Genomic DNA, 19,704 nt, shown 5'->3' on the forward strand with positions numbered 1-19,704 from the left:
CGTGAGCCAAAGCACTGCTGTAAACTTTGCTTTGCTTTCAGGAAACTTCTGCCCTCTCTGTGACAAATGTTACGATGATGATGACTATGAGAGTAAGATGATGCAATGTGGGAAGTGTGATCGCTGGGTCCATTCCAAATGTGAGAATCTTTCAGGTACAGAAGGTTGGAGTCTTTTTATTTCAGTTTTCTTCTTTATAGGTACTACTGCATTTATAAGCCTCTAGAGCACTTTAAACCTAAAATTATGGTTGTGTTGTTATTTGAAATCTCTAAAGTTTTTTTTTTTTGAGACAGAGTCTTGCTCTGTTGCCCAGGCTGGAGTGCAGTGGTGCGATCTCCACTCACTGCAAGCTCCGCCTCCCGGGTTTACGCCATTCTCCTGCCTCAGCCTCCAGAGTAGCTGGGACTACAGGCGCCCGCCACTGCGCCCGGCTAATTTTTTGTATTTTTAGTAGAGACGGGGCTTCACAGTGTTAGCCAGGATAGTCTCGATCTCCTGACCTTGTGATCCACCCGTCTCGGCCTCCCAAAGTGCTGGGATTACAGGCGTGAGCCACCGCGCCCGGCCTAAATTTATTTTTTAGTTTCTAGAATAAGCAGCATTGTATTACATTTGTGCTCACTTATCTTGAATATATGCCTTTAAAGTATTTATTTGCTGTCCTTTGTGGGTTCCATAACCTGATTCTCAATAACCAAATTCAGGATTGGTGTTAATTAATAATGCCACTTTTTGAGATCAATATGTGTGATATCCAGGAGGATATTAGAATCTTAATGTGGTGCCCAACATATGGCTTTATAGTAAGTTCAGTGGAATAGTTTCCTCTTCTTCCTCTCTCCCATTCTTCAGAGGACCTCATCATGGTAGGTTTTTGTTTTCTTAGATGAGATGTATGAGATTCTATCTAATCTGCCAGAAAGTGTGGCCTACACTTGTGTGAACTGTACTGAGCGGCACCCTGCAGAGTGGCGACTGGCCCTTGAAAAAGAGCTGCAGATTTCTCTGAAGCAAGTTCTGACAGCTTTGTTGAATTCTCGGACTACCAGCCATTTGCTACGCTACCGGCAGGTAGGCCAAGTCTCATTTTTTTTCTGAGAGCTTGTTCTTAGGTAGTTTTTACGTACTGTTTCTCTTTTGTTTTGCTTCATTCTCCTCACTTAATTTTTAGTTACTTGTTGTGGCTATAACCATTAGGAAAATATTTAGAGCCAAGAGTAGGACCTTCTTTAGAGTAAGAAATGGGAAGGAGCTGTATCTTCAAAGGTCTTGCTGTTATAATGAGAAATTTGGACTTTATACTCTGAACGTGATGGGGAGCCAGTGAAGCACTTCACCCAAGACAGTAACCTGATCAGAGTTGCTTCTTAGAAAATATTATTCTGACTGGAGTGGAGAAGGACTGGAGATACCTGAGCCTAGAGGCAGGATTCGTAGTTAGGAGACAGTTATAGTAATCAATTGGAAAAACACTTTCTGTCTATGTAAGTTGTGAACTTTACACATTTATAAAGTAGTCATTAGAAGAACTATATGGATCACTTTTAACTCAGAGCTAAGCTGCTGTTTTATCTTTTAATAGAGCTCCCTTTTTTTTAATAGGAAAGTTAGCTGCTTTCTATGTTATACTCAAAAGGAACTGAACACAGTTTCAGTTTCTTCATACTAGGTTTGGAAATTACCAAGAAAAGTTCCTAAGTTAGCCTAGCTAAGCTATTACATAACAGTCTCATTTTTAACTTTCCTTTTCTATTTGAGAAATCTGATTATTTTCATGTTCTTTGGAATATGAAATGAATATGAATCATTCAGTACCATCTTTATTAATTTTAATAGAATTTGCATGGACACCTTGGTTTTAGTGTTAGATAAAAGCAACATATCTTTCCTGGCAATAGGCTGCCAAGCCTCCAGACTTAAATCCCGAGACAGAGGAGAGTATACCTTCCCGCAGCTCCCCCGAAGGACCTGATCCACCAGTTCTTACTGAGGTCAGCAAACAGGATGATCAGCAGCCTTTAGATCTGGAAGGAGTCAAGAGGAAGATGGACCAAGGGAATTACACATCTGTGGTATGTTTCTACAGCGAGCCATCAAAATTTCTAGTGCCAGTGTAGCTTCCTTGGATCTGTGGGGCATGAGGCTGAGTATAAGTAAATTAAAAAATGATTTGTATTATATTTAGAAATGTCACATGGCTTTAGAAACTGAAAAATGTATGAGTTATTTTAGCTTTGTGTTTCAGAAGAAGGGTTATGATAGGGAAGGTAATGTCTTAAAATAGTTCTTTTATTTCACTTTCATCTCAGTTTTCTGAAAATTATTTTTATATTAAGAGGAAGCACTAACAAACTGTTGATGTGGAAAATGCTAATGTGAAATTAATTGGTTCTCCCTCCCCTTTTGAGATCAGATCTGAATAATGTGCCTTTCTTTATAAGGTCTTCATTTGTAGATAGATGCCTGTTAATTTTATGATTTTAAGAATGTATAGGAAATGATCATTTATTATCTCATGGTCTATATTTGCTATTCTGTTCTTTATTATTATTTTTGAGATGGAGTCTCGCTCTGTTACCCAGGCTGGAAGGCAGTGACAGGATCTCAGCTCACTGCAACCTCCGCCTCCCATGTTCAAGTGATTCTCCTGCTTCAGCCTCCTGAGTAGCTAGGATTACAGGCATGCGCCATCATGCCTGGCTAATTTTGTATTTTTAGTAGAGATGGGGTTTCACCATGTTGGCTAGGCTGGTCTTGAACTCCTGACCTCAAGTGATCCACCCACATCAGCCTCCCAAAGTGCTGGGATTACAGGCCTGAGACACTGTTTGCTTATTTTAATCCAAATTAAAAACTGTGGACCTGCTTGGATAATTTATCATGATACAGCCAATTTGTTTGCATTCTTACCTCATTAGCCTGGCATCTCTTAATTGCCACAGGTTAATTGTGAATTGAATCTCAAAGGTCTCAGCCAAAGAGTATTATACCACATTAAAATAGGGTACGAGTTTTCTGTTGGATCTCTGTGCTGGATGATTAGGGAGGAAAAAGGAAATGGTTTTTAGAACACACTGTTTTAAGAATAATTAACATTTTGTTTTTGTATACAGTTGGAGTTCAGTGATGATATTGTGAAGATCATTCAAGCAGCCATTAATTCAGATGGAGGACAGCCAGAAATTAAAAAAGCCAACAGCATGGTCAAGTCCTTCTTCATTCGGGTGAATGATATTACTAATTCATGGTTTTAATGCTTACCTATAAGTAACTACCCTGTGAATACAATGAACTTATTCTCTTCTACTTTTTGCTTTGTCATGTCTATGAAACATCTTTGGTTTAATTTGATCCTCTGATTCTTTGAGAGGAATTTGGTGAGGTTGCCAGAGTGGATGGATCTTTCCCTTGGTGACCTGAAATTATCCTCGTATTGACAGAGAAGCTGGTTTGAAGTTTTTTCATGTGGTATCTAAATGAATGTTTACATATTTACATTTTGTTTGTGTTTTATTTTAGCAAATGGAACGTGTTTTTCCATGGTTCAGTGTCAAAAAGTCCAGGTTTTGGGAGCCAAATAAAGTATCAAGCAAGTAAGTGAATTTAGCATCACTTTTTTTTCTCCTCATCGGCTAGAAGTCTGAGAGTTCTCGTATTTCTAGATTGCAGTTTTCCTAAAGGTTTTAATACTAGAAATGAATTGGTTGAAATGCCTTTTCGGTGCTGTTTTGAGGACTACACTTAATGTTTGTTATAGGCAGTTGCCTTTTTGTTCTTTACTTTTGTATTTGTTTTATTGTAAGGAGCTTGGTTTAATTGTGACAAATGTACAATACATGTGTGATGTAGCCATGTAGCTGGCCTTGTTATAAATGGGTTCTGTTTGACTGATAGTTCAAATGGTGCTTTGTACTGCTCTTGATTTTCCATATGTAAATTCTTTTGATTTGATTTGATTTGATTAATTTTTTTTTTTGAGACGGGGTCTTGTTCTGTTGCCCAGCTGGAGTGCAGTGGCGTGATCTCGGCTCACTACAACCTCTGCATCCCTGGTTCAAGTGATTCTCCTCCCTCAGCTTCCCAAGTAGTTGGGACAACAGGCGGGCACCACCACGTCCAGCTAATTTTTGTATTTTAATAGAGACTGGGTTTCACCATTTGGGCCAGGATGGTCTTGATCTCTTGACCTCGTGATCTGCCTGCCTTACCCTTCCAAAGTGCTGGGATTACAGGCGTGAGCCCCCACGTCTGGCCTCTTTTGATTTTTTGATAGGGTTATCATTTGTTTCAGCAAGTTTAACCAAGAGTCATATGTTGAGATATTTTTTAAAATATTAAGTTCTGTGTACTTCTGCAGTTTTCCAAATGCTGTGACTTGTTCTTACTGTGACTTGTTCTTATATTCTGTGAATGGCTCGTACATGGGGCAACAGGTGATATCAAGAATTTGATTATTTTATACAGTTCTAGGTATACTGTAGGAGTTCAATAAATGCTTGTTGAATCAATTATTTTCAGCAGTGGGATGTTACCAAACGCAGTGCTTCCACCTTCACTTGACCATAATTATGCTCAGTGGCAGGAGCGAGAGGAAAACAGCCACACTGAGCAGCCTCCTTTAATGAAGAAAATTATTCCAGCTCCCAAACCCAAAGGGCCTGGAGAACCAGACTCACCAACTCCTCTGCATCCTCCTACACCACCAATTTTGAGTAAGCCACCAAAAGGAGCGTCGTCACCCATTTCCCTCTAAATGCAGACGATTGACTTTGTGAATCCAGTTCACTAAAATTAGATATACTTGGCTATCAGAAAGGAATTTTAAGGTCATCCTTAAATGTAATACCATCATTAATTTTGCTTCACTTGAGGTGTTAATGAGGACTTGATATAAATACTCTTGAGTATTGTAACATAGATAATGAGATAGCGTTACTCTGAACACTTTGAAAAGTGGTTATTTTATAGGCTGTAGGCTATGTAAGCTAATTGTTTTCTTTTTCCTGGAAATCAGACATAGTATTGCCAATTTTAACTGGATCTCAAGGTATTGATGGGAGTCTTTTGGATTTCAAGGTACTGATAGGAGTCGAGAAGACAGTCCAGAGCTGAACCCACCCCCAGGCATAGAAGACAATAGACAGTGTGCTTTATGTTTGACATATGGTGATGACAGTGCTAATGTAAGTACTTTGCGACACAGGGCCCTAGTTAATACATACCCCAAAAGAACTGTTTGTCCTTGTGTCCATACTTGATGACTGGGTGCCATTTATTTAATGAACTTACTTACAACTTACTAATTTATAACTTTTATTTACCTATAACTTATTAACTTGTAACTTTTATTTATTTGTCACTTAGTTCAAACTTTTATTTATTTGGCACTTGGAGCTTTTTAATGACTGATTTTCTTGATTAAAAGGTGACTGATTTGCCTTAAATTAAACCCTTGATGTCTAGTAATTTGTAATGGAAGTTCCTCAAGAATATTTTGTGCAAGTTAATAAAATCTAAGTTGCATATTAAAAAACTTATGTTTCATATAGGATAGCAGAATGGTTAAGAGCCCCAGTTCTGCCGCCTGCCTGAACACATTTCTGTGCTTAACTGCCTACTTACTGACTTTGGCAAGTAGTTTAACCTCTCTGACCCTCAGTTTCATCTTTAAAATGAAGATAATAATGCTTCCTCAGAGTGGTTGTGAGGATTAAATGAAATAATGTATGTAAAACCTCTATTTAGTGCCTGGCACACATAGTAAGCGTACAATTTTTTTAAAAAGTTGGTTTTTTGTTTTTTTCTTTTTTGAAACGGAATTTCGCTCTTGTTGCCCAGGCTGGAGTGCAATGGCGCGATCTCAGCTCACTACAACCTCTGCCTCCCAGGTTTAAGCAATTCTCCTGCCTCAGCCTCCCGAGGAGCTGGATTACAGGCATGTGCCACCATGCCCGGCTAATTTTGTATTTTTAGTAGAGACGGGGTTTCTCCATGTTGGTCAGGCTGGCGATCCACCCACCTCATATACCAAAGTGGTGGGATTACAGGTGTGAGCCACTGTGCCCGGCCAAAAACTCTTAAATACAGTCTGAGAGAACTGACTTTGAAATACAGTTTATAGACGTCAGTGCACATTTTTATAAACTTACCACCTATTGCTCTTTTTGTTTGTTTGTTTTCTTTTGAGACCAGGCCTCGCCCTGTCACCTAGGCTAGAGTACAGTGGCATGATCTTGACTCACTGCAATCTCGGCTTCCAAGCGATCCTCCTACCTCAGCCTCCTGAGTAGCTGAGACCACAGATGCGCACCACCATGCTGGCTAATTTTTTGTTTGTTTTTGTTGAGACGGAGTCTCCCTATGTTGCCCAGGCTGGTCTCAAACTCCTGGGCTCAAGAGATACTACTGCTTCAGCCTCCCAAAGTGCTGGGATTATAGACGTGAACCACCATACCCAGCTCATTTTTTTATTCTCTAGATTTGTAAAATAGTTTCAGTCTATGGAAAAAGTAATCTAGAAAAGAAGGAAGTGGAAACAGAGCAACGTTGCAAAATGAATTCTGATTTCTGTGTGCCTCCCCGCATTAAAGAATTACAGTTGCTTTCTTGAGGTTATCCTCACTGAAGAAAAGCTAACACCGAGGAAAACCTCCTTTGGCATTATATTCTTTAGGAAAAAAGAAATCTCTATTTTATAGGATGCTGGTCGTTTGCTATATATTGGCCAAAATGAGTGGACACATGTAAACTGTGCTTTGTGGTCTGCGGAAGTGTTTGAAGATGATGACGGATCACTAAAGAATGTGCATATGGCTGTGATCAGGGGCAAGCAGCTGGTAAGACCTTATGGGTAAATTTTATGCAAGGGATTCCCTCTCAGTTTCCAGATATTCTTCCTGTGGGTGAATATGGCCTCACTGATATTTTTCACAGTGCCATCAGGGTAGTTAGCCAACAAGTATTGATATACATAATTCAACAGACTACCAATAGATAAAATGAATTGTAGGAACTGTAGAATGGGATGAGTCTATAGAGGAGATGGTAAACGTCTTAAAACATCTGAAAATCTGAATAGGGCTCTTTTCTTTTTGGATTTTTAGAGATGTGAATTCTGCCAAAAGCCAGGAGCCACCGTGGGTTGCTGTCTCACATCCTGCACCAGCAACTATCACTTTATGTGTTCCCGAGCCAAGAACTGTGTCTTTCTGGATGATAAAAAAGTGTATTGCCAACGACATCGGGATTTGATCAAAGGCGAAGTGAGAGAGCTTTAGTTGCTTTTTTAAAAAAAAAAATAAAGACTATTTTTAGAGTAGTTTTAGGTTCACAGCAAAATTGACTGGAAGGTACAGAGATTTCCCATATACCCCCTGCACCCACATATGCACAGCCTCCCCCATTATCAGCATCCCCCACTGGAGTGGTGCATTTGTTACAATGGATAAACCTACACTGGACACATGGTTATTACCTTGAGTCCGTAGTTTACATTAGCTTTCACTCTTGGTGTTGTACATTCTGTGGGTTTGGATGAATATATAATGACATATAGCCCCCATTATAACATCATATGGAGTATTTTCACTGCCTTAAACATCCTCTGTGCTCTGCCTATTCACCCCTGCCTCTCCCCAACCCTGGGCAAACACTGATGTTTTTATTATCTCCATAGTCTTGCCATTTGCAGAGTTTCACATAGTTGGAATCATATAGTACATAGCCTTTTCAGGCTGGCTTCTTCTGCTTAGCATTTAAGTTTCTTTCAAGTCTTTTCATGGCTTATTTAGTTGCTTTTTTAATTATTTAGAAATTCAAAAGAAAAATACAAAAATATAGCAAGATGATAAACTGTTTTGCTTTTCTATTAGGTGTTCCTAGAGGCACTATCTCTTTTGGGAAATACAGAAGTGTCCTGCTAAGTGAAACAGAAGGATGCTTTTGAGATATGCTGTGTGCCTTCCACTCTGAGACAGTCAGGATCACGAGTATAATGTGCAAAGGGACAGCCTATTAACAGCTACCATGGGTTTTATTTAAGGTGGTTCCTGAGAATGGATTTGAAGTTTTCAGAAGAGTGTTTGTGGACTTTGAAGGAATCAGCTTGAGAAGGAAGTTTCTCAATGGCTTGGAACCAGAAAATATCCACATGATGATTGGTATGACCTAGCCTTGGTTATTGGGGAAGGCTGTATATATCATTGGGGAAATTTCTGGTCCTCAGTTATAAAATGACCCTCAGTGTGGTATCTCACGCCTGTAATCCCAGCACTTTGGGAAGCTGAGGCGGGCAGGTCACTGGAGGTCAGGAGTTGGAGACCAGCCTGGCCAATGTGGCGAAACCCCATCTGTACTAAAAAAAATGAGCTGGGAGTGGTGGTGCATGCCTGTAATCCCAGCTACTTGGGAGGCTGAGGCATAGGAATCACTTGAACCCCGGAGGCAGAGGCTGCAGTGAGCTGAGATTGCACCACTGCACTCCAGCCTGGGCGATAGAGTGAGACTCTCTCAAAAAAATAAAATGACACTCATTATCTCCTCTAATCAGTTCTTCTTTCCTTGGTCAGGCTCTATGACAATCGACTGCTTAGGAATTCTAAATGATCTCTCTGACTGTGAAGATAAGCTCTTTCCTATTGGATATCAGTAAGTAGCACTATAAAGAGAAGACAGCAGCCCCACAACCTGAATACACTGAAAGTCATTAAATGTAGAGGCATACTTGTTAGCTACTTTAAACTGCTACTAAGAGTTAATTACTTAGTTTGCTAGTTCTCTGATTCATCCGCTTGTAGATTGGGACTAAAGCAGCATTTATGTTAGCTGAATCCAGTTATAGAAGGAAAGTATTATTGACATCATTTCAGAATTACTTAAAACCTAAGTAGAAAACACAAGGTCAGTCTCTTAAGATTCCTCCAAATTGTCAGGTGTGGTGGCTCTCACCTGTAATCCCAGCACTTTGGGAGACTGAGACGGGCGGATCATGTGGTCAGGAGATCGAGACCATCCTGGCTAACACGGTGAAACCCCATCTTTACTAAAAAATACAAAAAACTAGCTGGGCGAGGTGGCGGGCGCCTGTAGTCCCAGCTACATGGGAGGCTGAGGCAGGAGAATGGCGTAAACCCGGGAGGCGGAGCTTGCAGTGAGCTGAGATCCGGCCACTGCACTCCAGCCTGGGCGACAGAGCGAGACTCCATCTCAAAAAAAAAAAAAAAAAAAAAGATTCCTCCAAATTACATTTATCTCCATTCAGGAGTGGAGATTGTTTTCATGGATAAAACAGCTCATGTCCTGTTCCCAACTTTACATTTTATAAGTCCTTCTAAAACTATAAATCCCCACAATAATGATCAAAATTTTCAATAAGAATTTATAATCTTAGGCCGGGCACGGTGGCTCAAGCCTGTAATCCCAGCACTTTGGGAGGCCGAGGCAGGCAGATCACGAGGTCAGGAGATCGAGACCATCCTGGCAAACACGGTGAAACCCTGTCTCTATTAAAAATACAAAAAATTAGCCGGGCATGGTGGCTGGCGCCTGTAGTCCCAGCTACTCGGGAGGCTGAGGCAGGAGAGTGGTGAGAACCTGGGAGGCGGAGCTTGCAGTGAGCCAAGATCCGGCCACTGCACTCCAGCCTGGGCGACAGAGCAAGACTCTGTCTCAAAAAAAAGAAAAAAAAAAAAAAAGAATTTATAATCTTACCTATATGAAGCAAGTTGTTAAAATGTCTAACAAGCTAACAATACAAGTTCAAAATTCCCCTTCTACCGCTCTCGCGTTGGAGTCTCATTCTGCAATATATGCTCCAACTTACTGTATTCCTATTCCGATGACACAGTCTGTGCTCCACATTTAGCTGGCAGCTTTTCACACAAACCACACTCCACTAGCATTCAGCAAATTTGAAGCAGTTACATTTCTCTTGTCTCATGGGGCTTTTCTCCCAAAGGAAACACCACAGGTTTGCCCTTTGTTTTATTTTCGGACCATACTTTGTATACATTGTAAGGCGGTAGTTCTGTCCTGAAGGCCAAAACTAATTTTTGTAGTAGTTAATATTTTTCTTTCTCTTGCTTTTAGGATATTTTACTATATTTAGTGCCTGCTTATGGTATAAGAAAAAAAGATCTTAGGCTATTTTCTGAGAGGCTAAGAAAAACCAAGGACTTCAAAAAGCTTGGAACAACCTAACTAGGGGAATCTGTACTAAGAACCCATGAAATAAAGCTAAATTCTGTAATTAAAAGGACCAGGGAACCTAGGATGAAGAGAGGTTTTGAAAAATACTAGTTTCTGTTTCTGTCCTCTCCCTTATGATGATTTTCCCAAATCTGTTTACCCAGGTGTTCCAGGGTATACTGGAGCACCACAGATGCTCGCAAGCGCTGTGTATATACGTGTAAGATAGTGGAGTGCCGTCCTCCAGTCGTAGAGCCGGATATCAACAGCACTGTTGAACATGATGAAAACAGGACCATTGCCCATAGTCCAACATCTTTTACAGGTTAGTCTTGAATCAAGACGGGACTTGAGGCTGGGCACAGTGGTTCATGCCTGTAATCCCAGCACTTTGGGAGGCTGAGGCAGGTGAAGCACTTGAGGCCAGGAGTTCAAGAACAGCCTGGCCAACATGGTGAAACCCTGTCTCTACTAAAAAGGCAAAAAAAATAGCCAGGCATGGTGGCAGGCACCTGGAATCCCAGTAATTCCAGCCACTCGGGAGGCAGAGGCACAAGAATGACTTGAACCCGGGAGGCAGAGGTTGCAGTCAGCCAAGATCACGCCACTGCACTCCGACCTGGGTGACAGAGTGAGACTGTGTCTCAAAAAAAAAAAGAAAGATGGGTTGGAACTTGAATTCGATTCAGGGAGTACTATGATTGAAAGCTGGGGGAAAAGTCATTTACTTGGGAGGTCTCATTTGCTTCTAGTTTTACATTTACCTGATAGCTGACTTTCTATTGGTTAATTAGTTTGATATTTTAATTGGGCTTTTTCAGTTAAGAGTTTTTATTTCCTGCCACAGAAAGTTCATCAAAAGAGAATCAAAACACAGCTGAAATTATAAGTCCTCCATCACCAGACCGACCTCCTCATTCGCAAACCTCTGGCTCCTGTTACTATCATGTCATCTCAAAGGTCCCCAGGATTCGAACACCCAGTTATTCTCCGACACAGAGATCCCCTGGCTGTCGGCCATTGCCTTCTGCAGGTAAAAGACTTTATTGACCTACTTGACCTAAGAAGATCAGCCCAAAGATTAATTTGTAATTCTTTCAGGCAGCTTTATCTCGGTGACTTTTACTGATTGAAAATGTAGATTCCGGTTGGGTGCGGTGGCTCACCCCTGTAATCCTAGCATTCTGGGAGGCCAGGGCAGGTGGATCACCTGAGGTCAGGAGTTCAAGACCAGCATGGCCAACATGGTGAAACCCTGTCTCTACTAAAAATACAAAAATTAGCCGCGTGTGGCGGCACATGCTTGTAATCCCAGCTACCCGGGAGGCTGAGGCAGGAGAATCGCTAGAACCCAGGAGGTGGAGGTTGCAGTAAGTCAAGATCATACCACTGAACTCCAGCCTGGGTGACAGAGTGAGACATTGTCTCAAAAAAATAAATAATAAATAAATAAATAGAAAATGTAGATTTCCAGTTATCTATAAATATATATATATATGTGTATATATATAGTCAAATCATTGAAACCAGTGACTTCTACACATTTGTTCTATCTACAATAGCATTTATTACTTTTTCTCTCTTGTTTAGGAAGTCCTACCCCAACCACTCATGAAATAGTCACAGTAGGTGATCCTTTACTCTCCTCTGGACTTCGAAGTATTGGCTCCAGGCGTCACAGTACCTCTTCCTTATCACCTCAGCGGTCCAAACTCCGGATAATGTCTCCAATGAGAACTGGGAATACTTACTCTAGGAATAATGTTTCCTCAGTCTCCACCATTGGGACCGCTACTGATCTTGAATCAAGTGCCAAAGCAGTTGATCATGTCTTAGGGCCACTGAATTCAAGTACTAGTTTAGGGCAAAACACTTCCACCTCTTCAAATTTGCAAAGGACAGTGGTTACTGTAGGCAATAAAAACAGTCACTTGGATGGATCTTCATCTTCAGAAATGAAGCAGTCCAGTGCTTCAGACTTGGCCTCCAAGAGCTCCTCTTTAAAGGGAGAGAAGACCAAAGTGCTGAGTTCCAAGAGCTCAGAGGGATCTGCACATAATGTGGCTTACCCTGGAATTCCTAAACTGACCCCACAGGTTCATAACACAACATCTAGGGAACTGAATGTTAGTAAAATTGGCTCCTTTGCTGAACCCTCTTCGGTGTCGTTTTCTTCTAAAGAGGCCCTCTCCTTTCCACACCTCCATTTGAGAGGGCAAAGGAATGATCGAGACCAACACACAGATTCTACCCAATCAGCAAACCCCTCTCCAGATGAAGATACTGAAGTCAAAACCTTGAAGCTATCTGGAATGAGCAACAGATCATCCATTATCAATGAGCATATGGGATCTAGTTCCAGAGATAGGAGACAGAAAGGAAAAAAGTCTTGTAAAGAAACTTTCAAAGAAAAGCATTCCAGTAAATCTTTTTTGGAACCTGGTCAGGTGACAACTGGTGAGGAAGGAAACTTGAAGCCAGAGTTTATGGATGAGGTTTTGACGCCTGAGTATATGGGCCAAAGACCATGTAACAATGTTTCTTCTGATAAGATTGGTGATAAAGGCCTTTCTATGCCAGGAGTCCCCAAAGCTCCACCCATGCAAGTAGAAGGATCTGCCAAGGAATTACAGGCACCACGGAAACGCACAGTCAAAGTGACACTGACACCTCTAAAAATGGAAAATGAGAGTCAATCCAAAAACACCCTGAAAGAAAGTAGTCCTGCTTCCCCATTGCAAATAGAATCAACATCTCCCCCAGAACCAATTTCAGCCTCTGAAAATCCAGCAGATGGTCCAGTGGCCCAACCAAGCCCCAATAATACCTCATGCCAGGATTCTCAAAGTAACAACTATCAGAATCTTCCAGTACAAGACAGAAACCTAATGCTTCCAGATGGCCCCAAACCTCAGGAGGATGGCTCTTTTAAAAGGAGGTATCCCCGTCGCAGTGCCCGTGCACGTTCTAACATGTTCTTTGGGCTTACCCCACTCTATGGAGTAAGATCCTATGGTGAAGAAGACATTCCATTCTATAGCAGCTCAACTGGGAAGAAGCGAGGCAAGAGATCGGCTGAAGGACAGGTGGATGGGGCCGATGACTTAAGCACTTCGGATGAAGACGACTTATACTATTACAACTTCACTAGAACAGTGATTTCTTCAGGTGGAGAGGAACGACTAGCATCCCATAATTTATTTCGGGAGGAGGAACAGTGTGATCTTCCGAAAATCTCACAGTTGGATGGTGTTGATGATGGGACAGAGAGTGATACTAGTGTCACAGCCACAACAAGGAAAAGCAGCCAGATTCCAAAAAGAAACGGTAAAGAAAATGGAACAGAGAACTTAAAGATTGATCGACCTGAAGATGCTGGGGAGAAAGAACATGTCATCAAGAGTTCTGTTGGCCACAAAAATGAGCCAAAGATGGATAACTGCCATTCTGTAGGCAGAGTTAAAACACAGGGACAGGACTCCTTGGAAGCTCAGCTCAGCTCATTGGAGTCAAGCCGCAGAGTCCACACAAGTACCCCCTCAGACAAAAATTTACTGGACACCTATAATACTGAGCTCCTGAAATCAGATTCAGACAATAACAACAGTGATGACTGTGGGAATATCCTGCCTTCAGACATTATGGACTTTGTACTAAAGAATACTCCATCCATGCAGGCTTTGGGTGAGAGCCCAGAGTCATCTTCATCAGAACTCCTGAATCTTGGTGAAGGTTTGGGTCTTGACAGTAATCGTGAAAAAGACATGGGTCTTTTTGAAGTATTTTCTCAGCAGCTGCCTACAACAGAACCTGTGGATAGTAGTGTCTCTTCCTCTATCTCAGCAGAGGAACAGTTTGAGTTGCCTCTAGAGCTACCATCTGATCTGTCTGTCTTGACCACCCGGAGTCCCACTGTCCCCAGCCAGAATCCCAGTAGACTAGCTGTAATCTCAGACTCAGGGGAGAAGAGAGTAACCATCACAGAAAAGTCTGTAGCCTCCTCTGAAGGTGACCCAGCACTGCTGAGCCCAGGAGTAGATCCAACTCCTGAAGGCCACATGACTCCTGATCATTTTATCCAAGGACACATGGATGCAGACCACATCTCTAGCCCTCCTTGTGGTTCAGTAGAGCAAGGTCATGGCAACAATCAGGATTTAACTAGAAACAGTAGCACCCCTGGCCTTCAGGTACCTGTTTCCCCAACTGTTCCTATCCAGAACCAGAAGTATGTGCCCAATTCTACTGATAGTCCTGGCCCGTCTCAGATTTCCAATGCAGCTGTCCAGACCACTCCACCCCACCTGAAGCCAGCCACTGAGAAACTCATAGTTGTTAATCAGAACATGCAGCCACTTTATGTTCTCCAAACTCTTCCAAATGGAGTGACACAAAAAATCCAATTGACCTCTTCCGTTAGTTCTACACCCAGTGTGATGGAGACAAATACTTCAGTACTGGGGCCCATGGGAAGTGGTCTCACCCTCACCACAGGACTAAATCCAAGCTTGCCAACTTCTCAATCTTTGTTCCCTTCTGCTAGCAAAGGATTGCTACCCATGTCTCATCACCAGCACTTACATTCCTTCCCTGCAGCTACTCAAAGTAGTTTCCCACCCAACATCAGCAGTCCTCCTTCAGGCCTGCTTATTGGGGTTCAGCCTCCTCCAGATCCCCAACTTTTGGTTTCAGAATCCAGCCAGAGGACAGACCTCAGTACCACAGTAGCCACTCCATCCTCTGGACTCAAGAAAAGACCCATATCTCGTCTACAGACCCGAAAGAATAAAAAACTTGCTCCCTCTAGTACCCCTTCAAACATTGCCCCTTCCGATGTGGTTTCTAATATGACGTTGATTAACTTCACACCCTCCCAGCTTCCTAATCATCCCAATCTGTTAGATTTGGGGTCACTTAATACTTCATCTCATCGAACTGTCCCCAACATCATAAAAAGATCTAAATCTAGCATCATGTATTTTGAACCGGCACCCCTGTTACCACAGAGTGTGGGAGGAACTGCTGCCACAGCGTCGGGCACATCAACAATAAGCCAGGATACTAGCCACCTCACATCAGGGTCTGTGTCTGGCTTGGCATCCAGTTCCTCTGTCTTGAATGTTGTATCCATGCAAACTACCACAACCCCTACAAGTAGTGCATCAGTTCCAGGACACGTCACCTTAACCAACCCGAGGTTGCTTGGTACCCCAGATATTGGCTCAATAAGCAATCTTTTAATCAAAGCTAGCCAGCAGAGCCTGGGGATTCAGGACCAACCTGTGGCTTTACCACCAAGTTCAGGAATGTTTCCACAACTGGGGACATCACAGACCCCCTCTACTGCTGCAATGACAGCAGCATCTAGCATCTGTGTGCTCCCCTCCACTCAGACTACAGGCGTAACAGCCGCTTCACCTTCTGGGGAAGCAGACGAACACTATCAGCTTCAGCATGTGAACCAGCTCCTTGCCAGCAAAACTGGGATTCATTCTTCCCAGCGTGATCTTGATTCTGCTTCAGGGCCCCAGGTATCCAACTTTACCCAGACGGTAGACACTCCTAAAAGCGTGGGGCTGGAGCAGAACAAGGCTTTATCCTCAGCTGTACAAGCCAGCTCCACCTCTCCTGGGGGTTCTCCATCCTCTCCATCCTCTGGACAGCGGTCAGCAAGCCCTTCAGTGCCGGGTCCCACTAAACCCAAACCAAAAACCAAACGGTTTCAGCTGCCTCTAGACAAAGGGAATGGCAAGAAGCACAAAGTTTCCCATTTGCGGACCAGTTCTTCTGAAGCACACATTCCAGACCAAGAAGCAACGTCCCTGACCTCAGGCACAGGGTGAGAGATCCAAATACTAGCTAGGCTAGGTCTGTGGGATTTCATGCTGTAAATTAGGGGCTGTTGATGTGGTACTCTTCTGGGAGAGACACTCTTCTGTTCAAGTTGCGTTACTTGGGAGTTTTCTGGGTTTTGAATTTTTTTCTCTCTGAGTGGTGATTTATATAGCAAAATGTAGTTCCATCCATGGGCGGTTTGTCTCTTGGATAGAACCACATCTAATTACTTTTTGCTCTGATTTCAAACAGTGTTGCTGTTTGTTCCTGTTTCTTTTTTACTGAGGCTTATACTACAGAATGATTATTCTTATCTTGAGGGCAAAGCTCCCTCTGGTAAATCCACATAGAGTCCTTTTTTTAAAACTTTATCATTGAAAGCCAAGCACAGTGACTCATGTCTATAATCCCAGCACTTTAGAAGGCTGAGGCAGAAGGATTGCTTGAGCTCAGGAGTTCAAGATCAGCCTGTGCAAAATAGTAAGACCCTGTCTCTACAAAAAAAAATTTTTTTGTAGAGTGTGTGTGGTGTGGTGTTGCACACCTGTAGCCCCAGCTATTCAGGAGGCTGAGGTGGGAGGATTGTTTGAGCCCAAGAGTTAGAGGCTAAATGAGCCATGGTCATGCCATTGCACTCCAGCCTAGGTGGAGTGCACCTATGTAGCGACCACTTGGATCAAGATACAGAACATTTCTAGCAACCCACAAGGGTGCCTTCTCTTATAAGGTCAGTGCCCCCTCAAAGTAACCATTATTCTAACCTTTATGACCTTAGGTCAGTTTTGCTGGCTTATAGACTTTATCAGATCCTGATAGAGCCATTTCTTTCGACTCACCTCCACATTCTGTACATATTTACTGGTGGTTTGTCTTGAAAAGATACAAACGCCTGTGTTCCAGGACTCCAGGAGCAGAGGCTGAGCAGCAGGATACAGCTAATGTGGAGCAGTCCTCCCAGAAGGAATGTGGGCAACCTGCAGGGTAAGCTGAAGAATTTGTCCTTTAAGACTAAGCTCTCGGCCGGGCGTGGTGGCTCACGCCTGTAATCCCAGCACTTTGGGAGGCCGAGATGGGCAGAGACTCTGTCTCAAAAAAAAAAAAAAAAAAAAAGACTAAGTTCTCAATTTTGTCCACCTCATTTAAAAAATAGTTCTTCCAGGCCAGGCTCACGTCTGTAATCGTAGCACTTTGGGAGGCCAAGGCGGGCAGTTCACGAGGTCAGATCAAGACCATCCTGGCTAACATGGTGAAACCCCATCTTTACTAAAAATACAAAAATAATTAGCCGGGCATGGTAGTGGGCGCCTGTAGTCCCAGCTAGTCGGGAGGCTGAGGCAGGGGGATGGCGTGAACCCAGGAGGCAGAGCTTGCAGTGAGCTGAGATCTGGCCACTGCACTCCAGCCTGGGCGACAGAGCGAGACTCCATCTCAAAAAACAAAAAAAGGTAAAAAAATAGTTCTTCCTGATTCACATTTTTGTTTTCTTGCCAAAGTTTTTTAAATGGGAATAATACAGGCTTGTAAAAAAGTAAACAAAAAAATAGAACAGAGGAATTATTTAAGTAATGGATAATAGTTTCCTGTTTGTCCCCCTCACCCCCGCCCAATCTATTCCCTAGAGGTGGTCATTGCTAATAATTTGTTTTTATCTATGCAGACATTTCTATGCATATACAGATAAACATGGTATATATATGAATATGTATATGCTTTTTTACATAAAAGGAATAATACTGCACATACTGTTCTATATTTGGCTTTTCACTTATGTGCATCTTTCTATGCCAGTATATATAGGTGTGCTTCACTTTTTAAATCGTTGCCCCCAATTCTATTGTGTGGATCTACGGTAATTTAATGAGTCCTCTAGTGATATATATTTGGATTGTTTCCAGAATTTATTTATTTATTTATTTTTTTATTTTTTTTTTTTTTTGAGACAGAGTCTCGCTCTGTCGCCCAGGCTGGAGTGCAGTGGCCAGATCTCAGCTCACTGCAAGCTCCGCCTCCCGGGTTCACGCCATTCTCCTGCCTCAGCCTCCCGAGTAGCTGGGACTACAGGCGCCCGCCACCTCGCCCGGCTAGTTTTTTGTATTTTTTTAGTAGAGACGGGGTTTCACCGTGTTAGCCAGGATGGTCTCGATCTCCTGACCTCGTGATCCACCCGTCTCGACCTCCCAAAGTGCTGGGATTACAGGCTTGAGCCACCGCGCCCGGCCTCCAGAATTTATTTAGTTTAAAAAAGTGAAAATTGGGCCTGGACACAGTGGCTCATGCCTCTAATCCCAACACTTTGGGAGACCAAGGCAGGAGGACTGCTTGAGCCCAGGAGTTTGAAACCAACCTTGGCAACATAGGGAGACCCTGTCTCTACAAAAATTAAAAATTAGCCAGGCATGGTGGTGCACATCCACAGTCCAAGCTAAGGTAGGAGGATTGCTTGAGCCTGGGAATCGGAGGATGCAGCAAGCCGTGATTGCCACTGCACTCCAACCTAGACAACAAAGTGAGACCGTATCTCAAAAAAAAAAAAGTGAAAATTGGTGGTGGTTTATAAGCTCATGCAGCTTATTTTTTATTTTTAGTTAAACCAGCTAACTTATTTAAGTAACTTTAGAATTGCTTCTGACAAGTGTCCTTTCATTTTTTCTAATACTAAGAGTATGAGAAGAATTTCAAGGGCACAATTTACAACTTTTTTTTTTTTTTTTTTTTGAGACGGAGTCTTGCTCTGTGCCCCAGGCTGGAGTGCAGTGGCGCGATCTCGGCTCACTGCAAGCTCCGCCCCCCCCCGGGTTCACGCCATTCTCCTGCCTCAGCCTCCCAAGTAGCTGGGACTACAGGCGCCCACCACCTCGCCCGGCTAATTTTCTTGTATTTTTAGTTGAGACGGGGTTTCACCGTGTTAGCCAGGATGGTCTCGATCTCCTGACCTCGTGATCCGCCCGTCTCGGCCTCCCAAAGTGCTGGGATTACAGGCTTGAGCCACCGCGCCCGGCCTACAACTTTAAAAACAGAAACAAAGTCAGTATTTGGTAAAGAATCTCACAAAAGAGTTTTATATTATGTACCATACAGTGGTGTGGTGGTTCTATTCATTCCACAAGTTCTACAGAAAGCCCCCTGTGGTTCATTTTCTAACAGTTATTTTGTATACCAGAGCTGTATAGAAAATTATGGATGTTTTTCTTTGAATTGAAGAACTAACTGATACTATATCTTACATTTGGTTTTTATTTAGACAAGTGGCTGTTCTTCCGGAAGTTCAGGTGACCCAAAATCCAGCAAATGAGCAAGAAAGTACAGGTATGTGGGTGGGTAACAGGTTAGAATCCGAGAATATCAACGTTAAAAGGACCATGAAAATGACCCACTTTACCTACTTATTTTCTATGTTAAAAAAAAAAAAATCTAAGCTCCAAAGAAGTTAAGTGATTTGGCCCACATTGGAGACTGAAACTTGGCACACCTGTCTCTTGGTGCAGTGTTCTTCCAGTACATATTCTATGATCATCTGTCAGCTAAGGACTCAAGACAGTACCCATACTCTTCTGCTATACTGGTTTTACCAGCACTGAGGTTTAAATAGCTAGTAATAACCTGACTTCACTTTTTAGTTGTCACTAAAGAAAACTAAGAACCATTTTTATTAGATAGTCAGATTTTGGTTACAATACCAGA

The 19,704-nt window shown here is 42.5% G+C and overlaps 1 protein-coding gene across 5 annotated transcripts in view; it reads left to right on the forward strand.

Annotated features, from left to right (window-relative positions):
* KMT2A (lysine methyltransferase 2A) overlaps window positions 1–19,704 on the forward strand; it is a 94,592-nt gene that overhangs the window by 57,131 nt on the left and 17,757 nt on the right. For 2 of the 5 annotated variants that reach the window (XM_025357342.1, XM_025357344.1), the window contains exons 14-29: window positions 42–164; window positions 890–1,074; window positions 1,902–2,075; window positions 3,117–3,227; window positions 3,523–3,596; window positions 4,522–4,715; window positions 5,080–5,186; window positions 6,702–6,839; window positions 7,107–7,265; window positions 8,045–8,162; window positions 8,571–8,649; window positions 10,353–10,513; window positions 11,036–11,221; window positions 11,779–16,027; window positions 16,924–17,004; window positions 19,265–19,329. In XM_025357342.1, the coding sequence (XP_025213127.1) occupies window positions 42–164; window positions 890–1,074; window positions 1,902–2,075; window positions 3,117–3,227; window positions 3,523–3,596; window positions 4,522–4,715; window positions 5,080–5,186; window positions 6,702–6,839; window positions 7,107–7,265; window positions 8,045–8,162; window positions 8,571–8,649; window positions 10,353–10,513; window positions 11,036–11,221; window positions 11,779–16,027; window positions 16,924–17,004; window positions 19,265–19,329 (6,204 nt within the window). Of the gene's footprint in view, window positions 1–41; window positions 165–889; window positions 1,075–1,901; window positions 2,076–3,116; window positions 3,228–3,522; window positions 3,597–4,521; window positions 4,716–5,079; window positions 5,187–6,701; window positions 6,840–7,106; window positions 7,266–8,044; window positions 8,163–8,570; window positions 8,650–10,352; window positions 10,514–11,035; window positions 11,222–11,778; window positions 16,028–16,902; window positions 17,005–19,264; window positions 19,330–19,704 lie in introns of all 5 variants that reach the window. The other 3 variants (XM_025357343.1, XM_025357345.1, XM_025357341.1) reach the window with 2 other exon arrangements.

The sequence above is a fragment of the Theropithecus gelada genome, chromosome 14 (genome assembly GCF_003255815.1).
Source record: "Theropithecus gelada isolate Dixy chromosome 14, Tgel_1.0, whole genome shotgun sequence".
Lineage (NCBI taxonomy): Eukaryota > Metazoa > Chordata > Mammalia > Primates > Cercopithecidae > Theropithecus > Theropithecus gelada.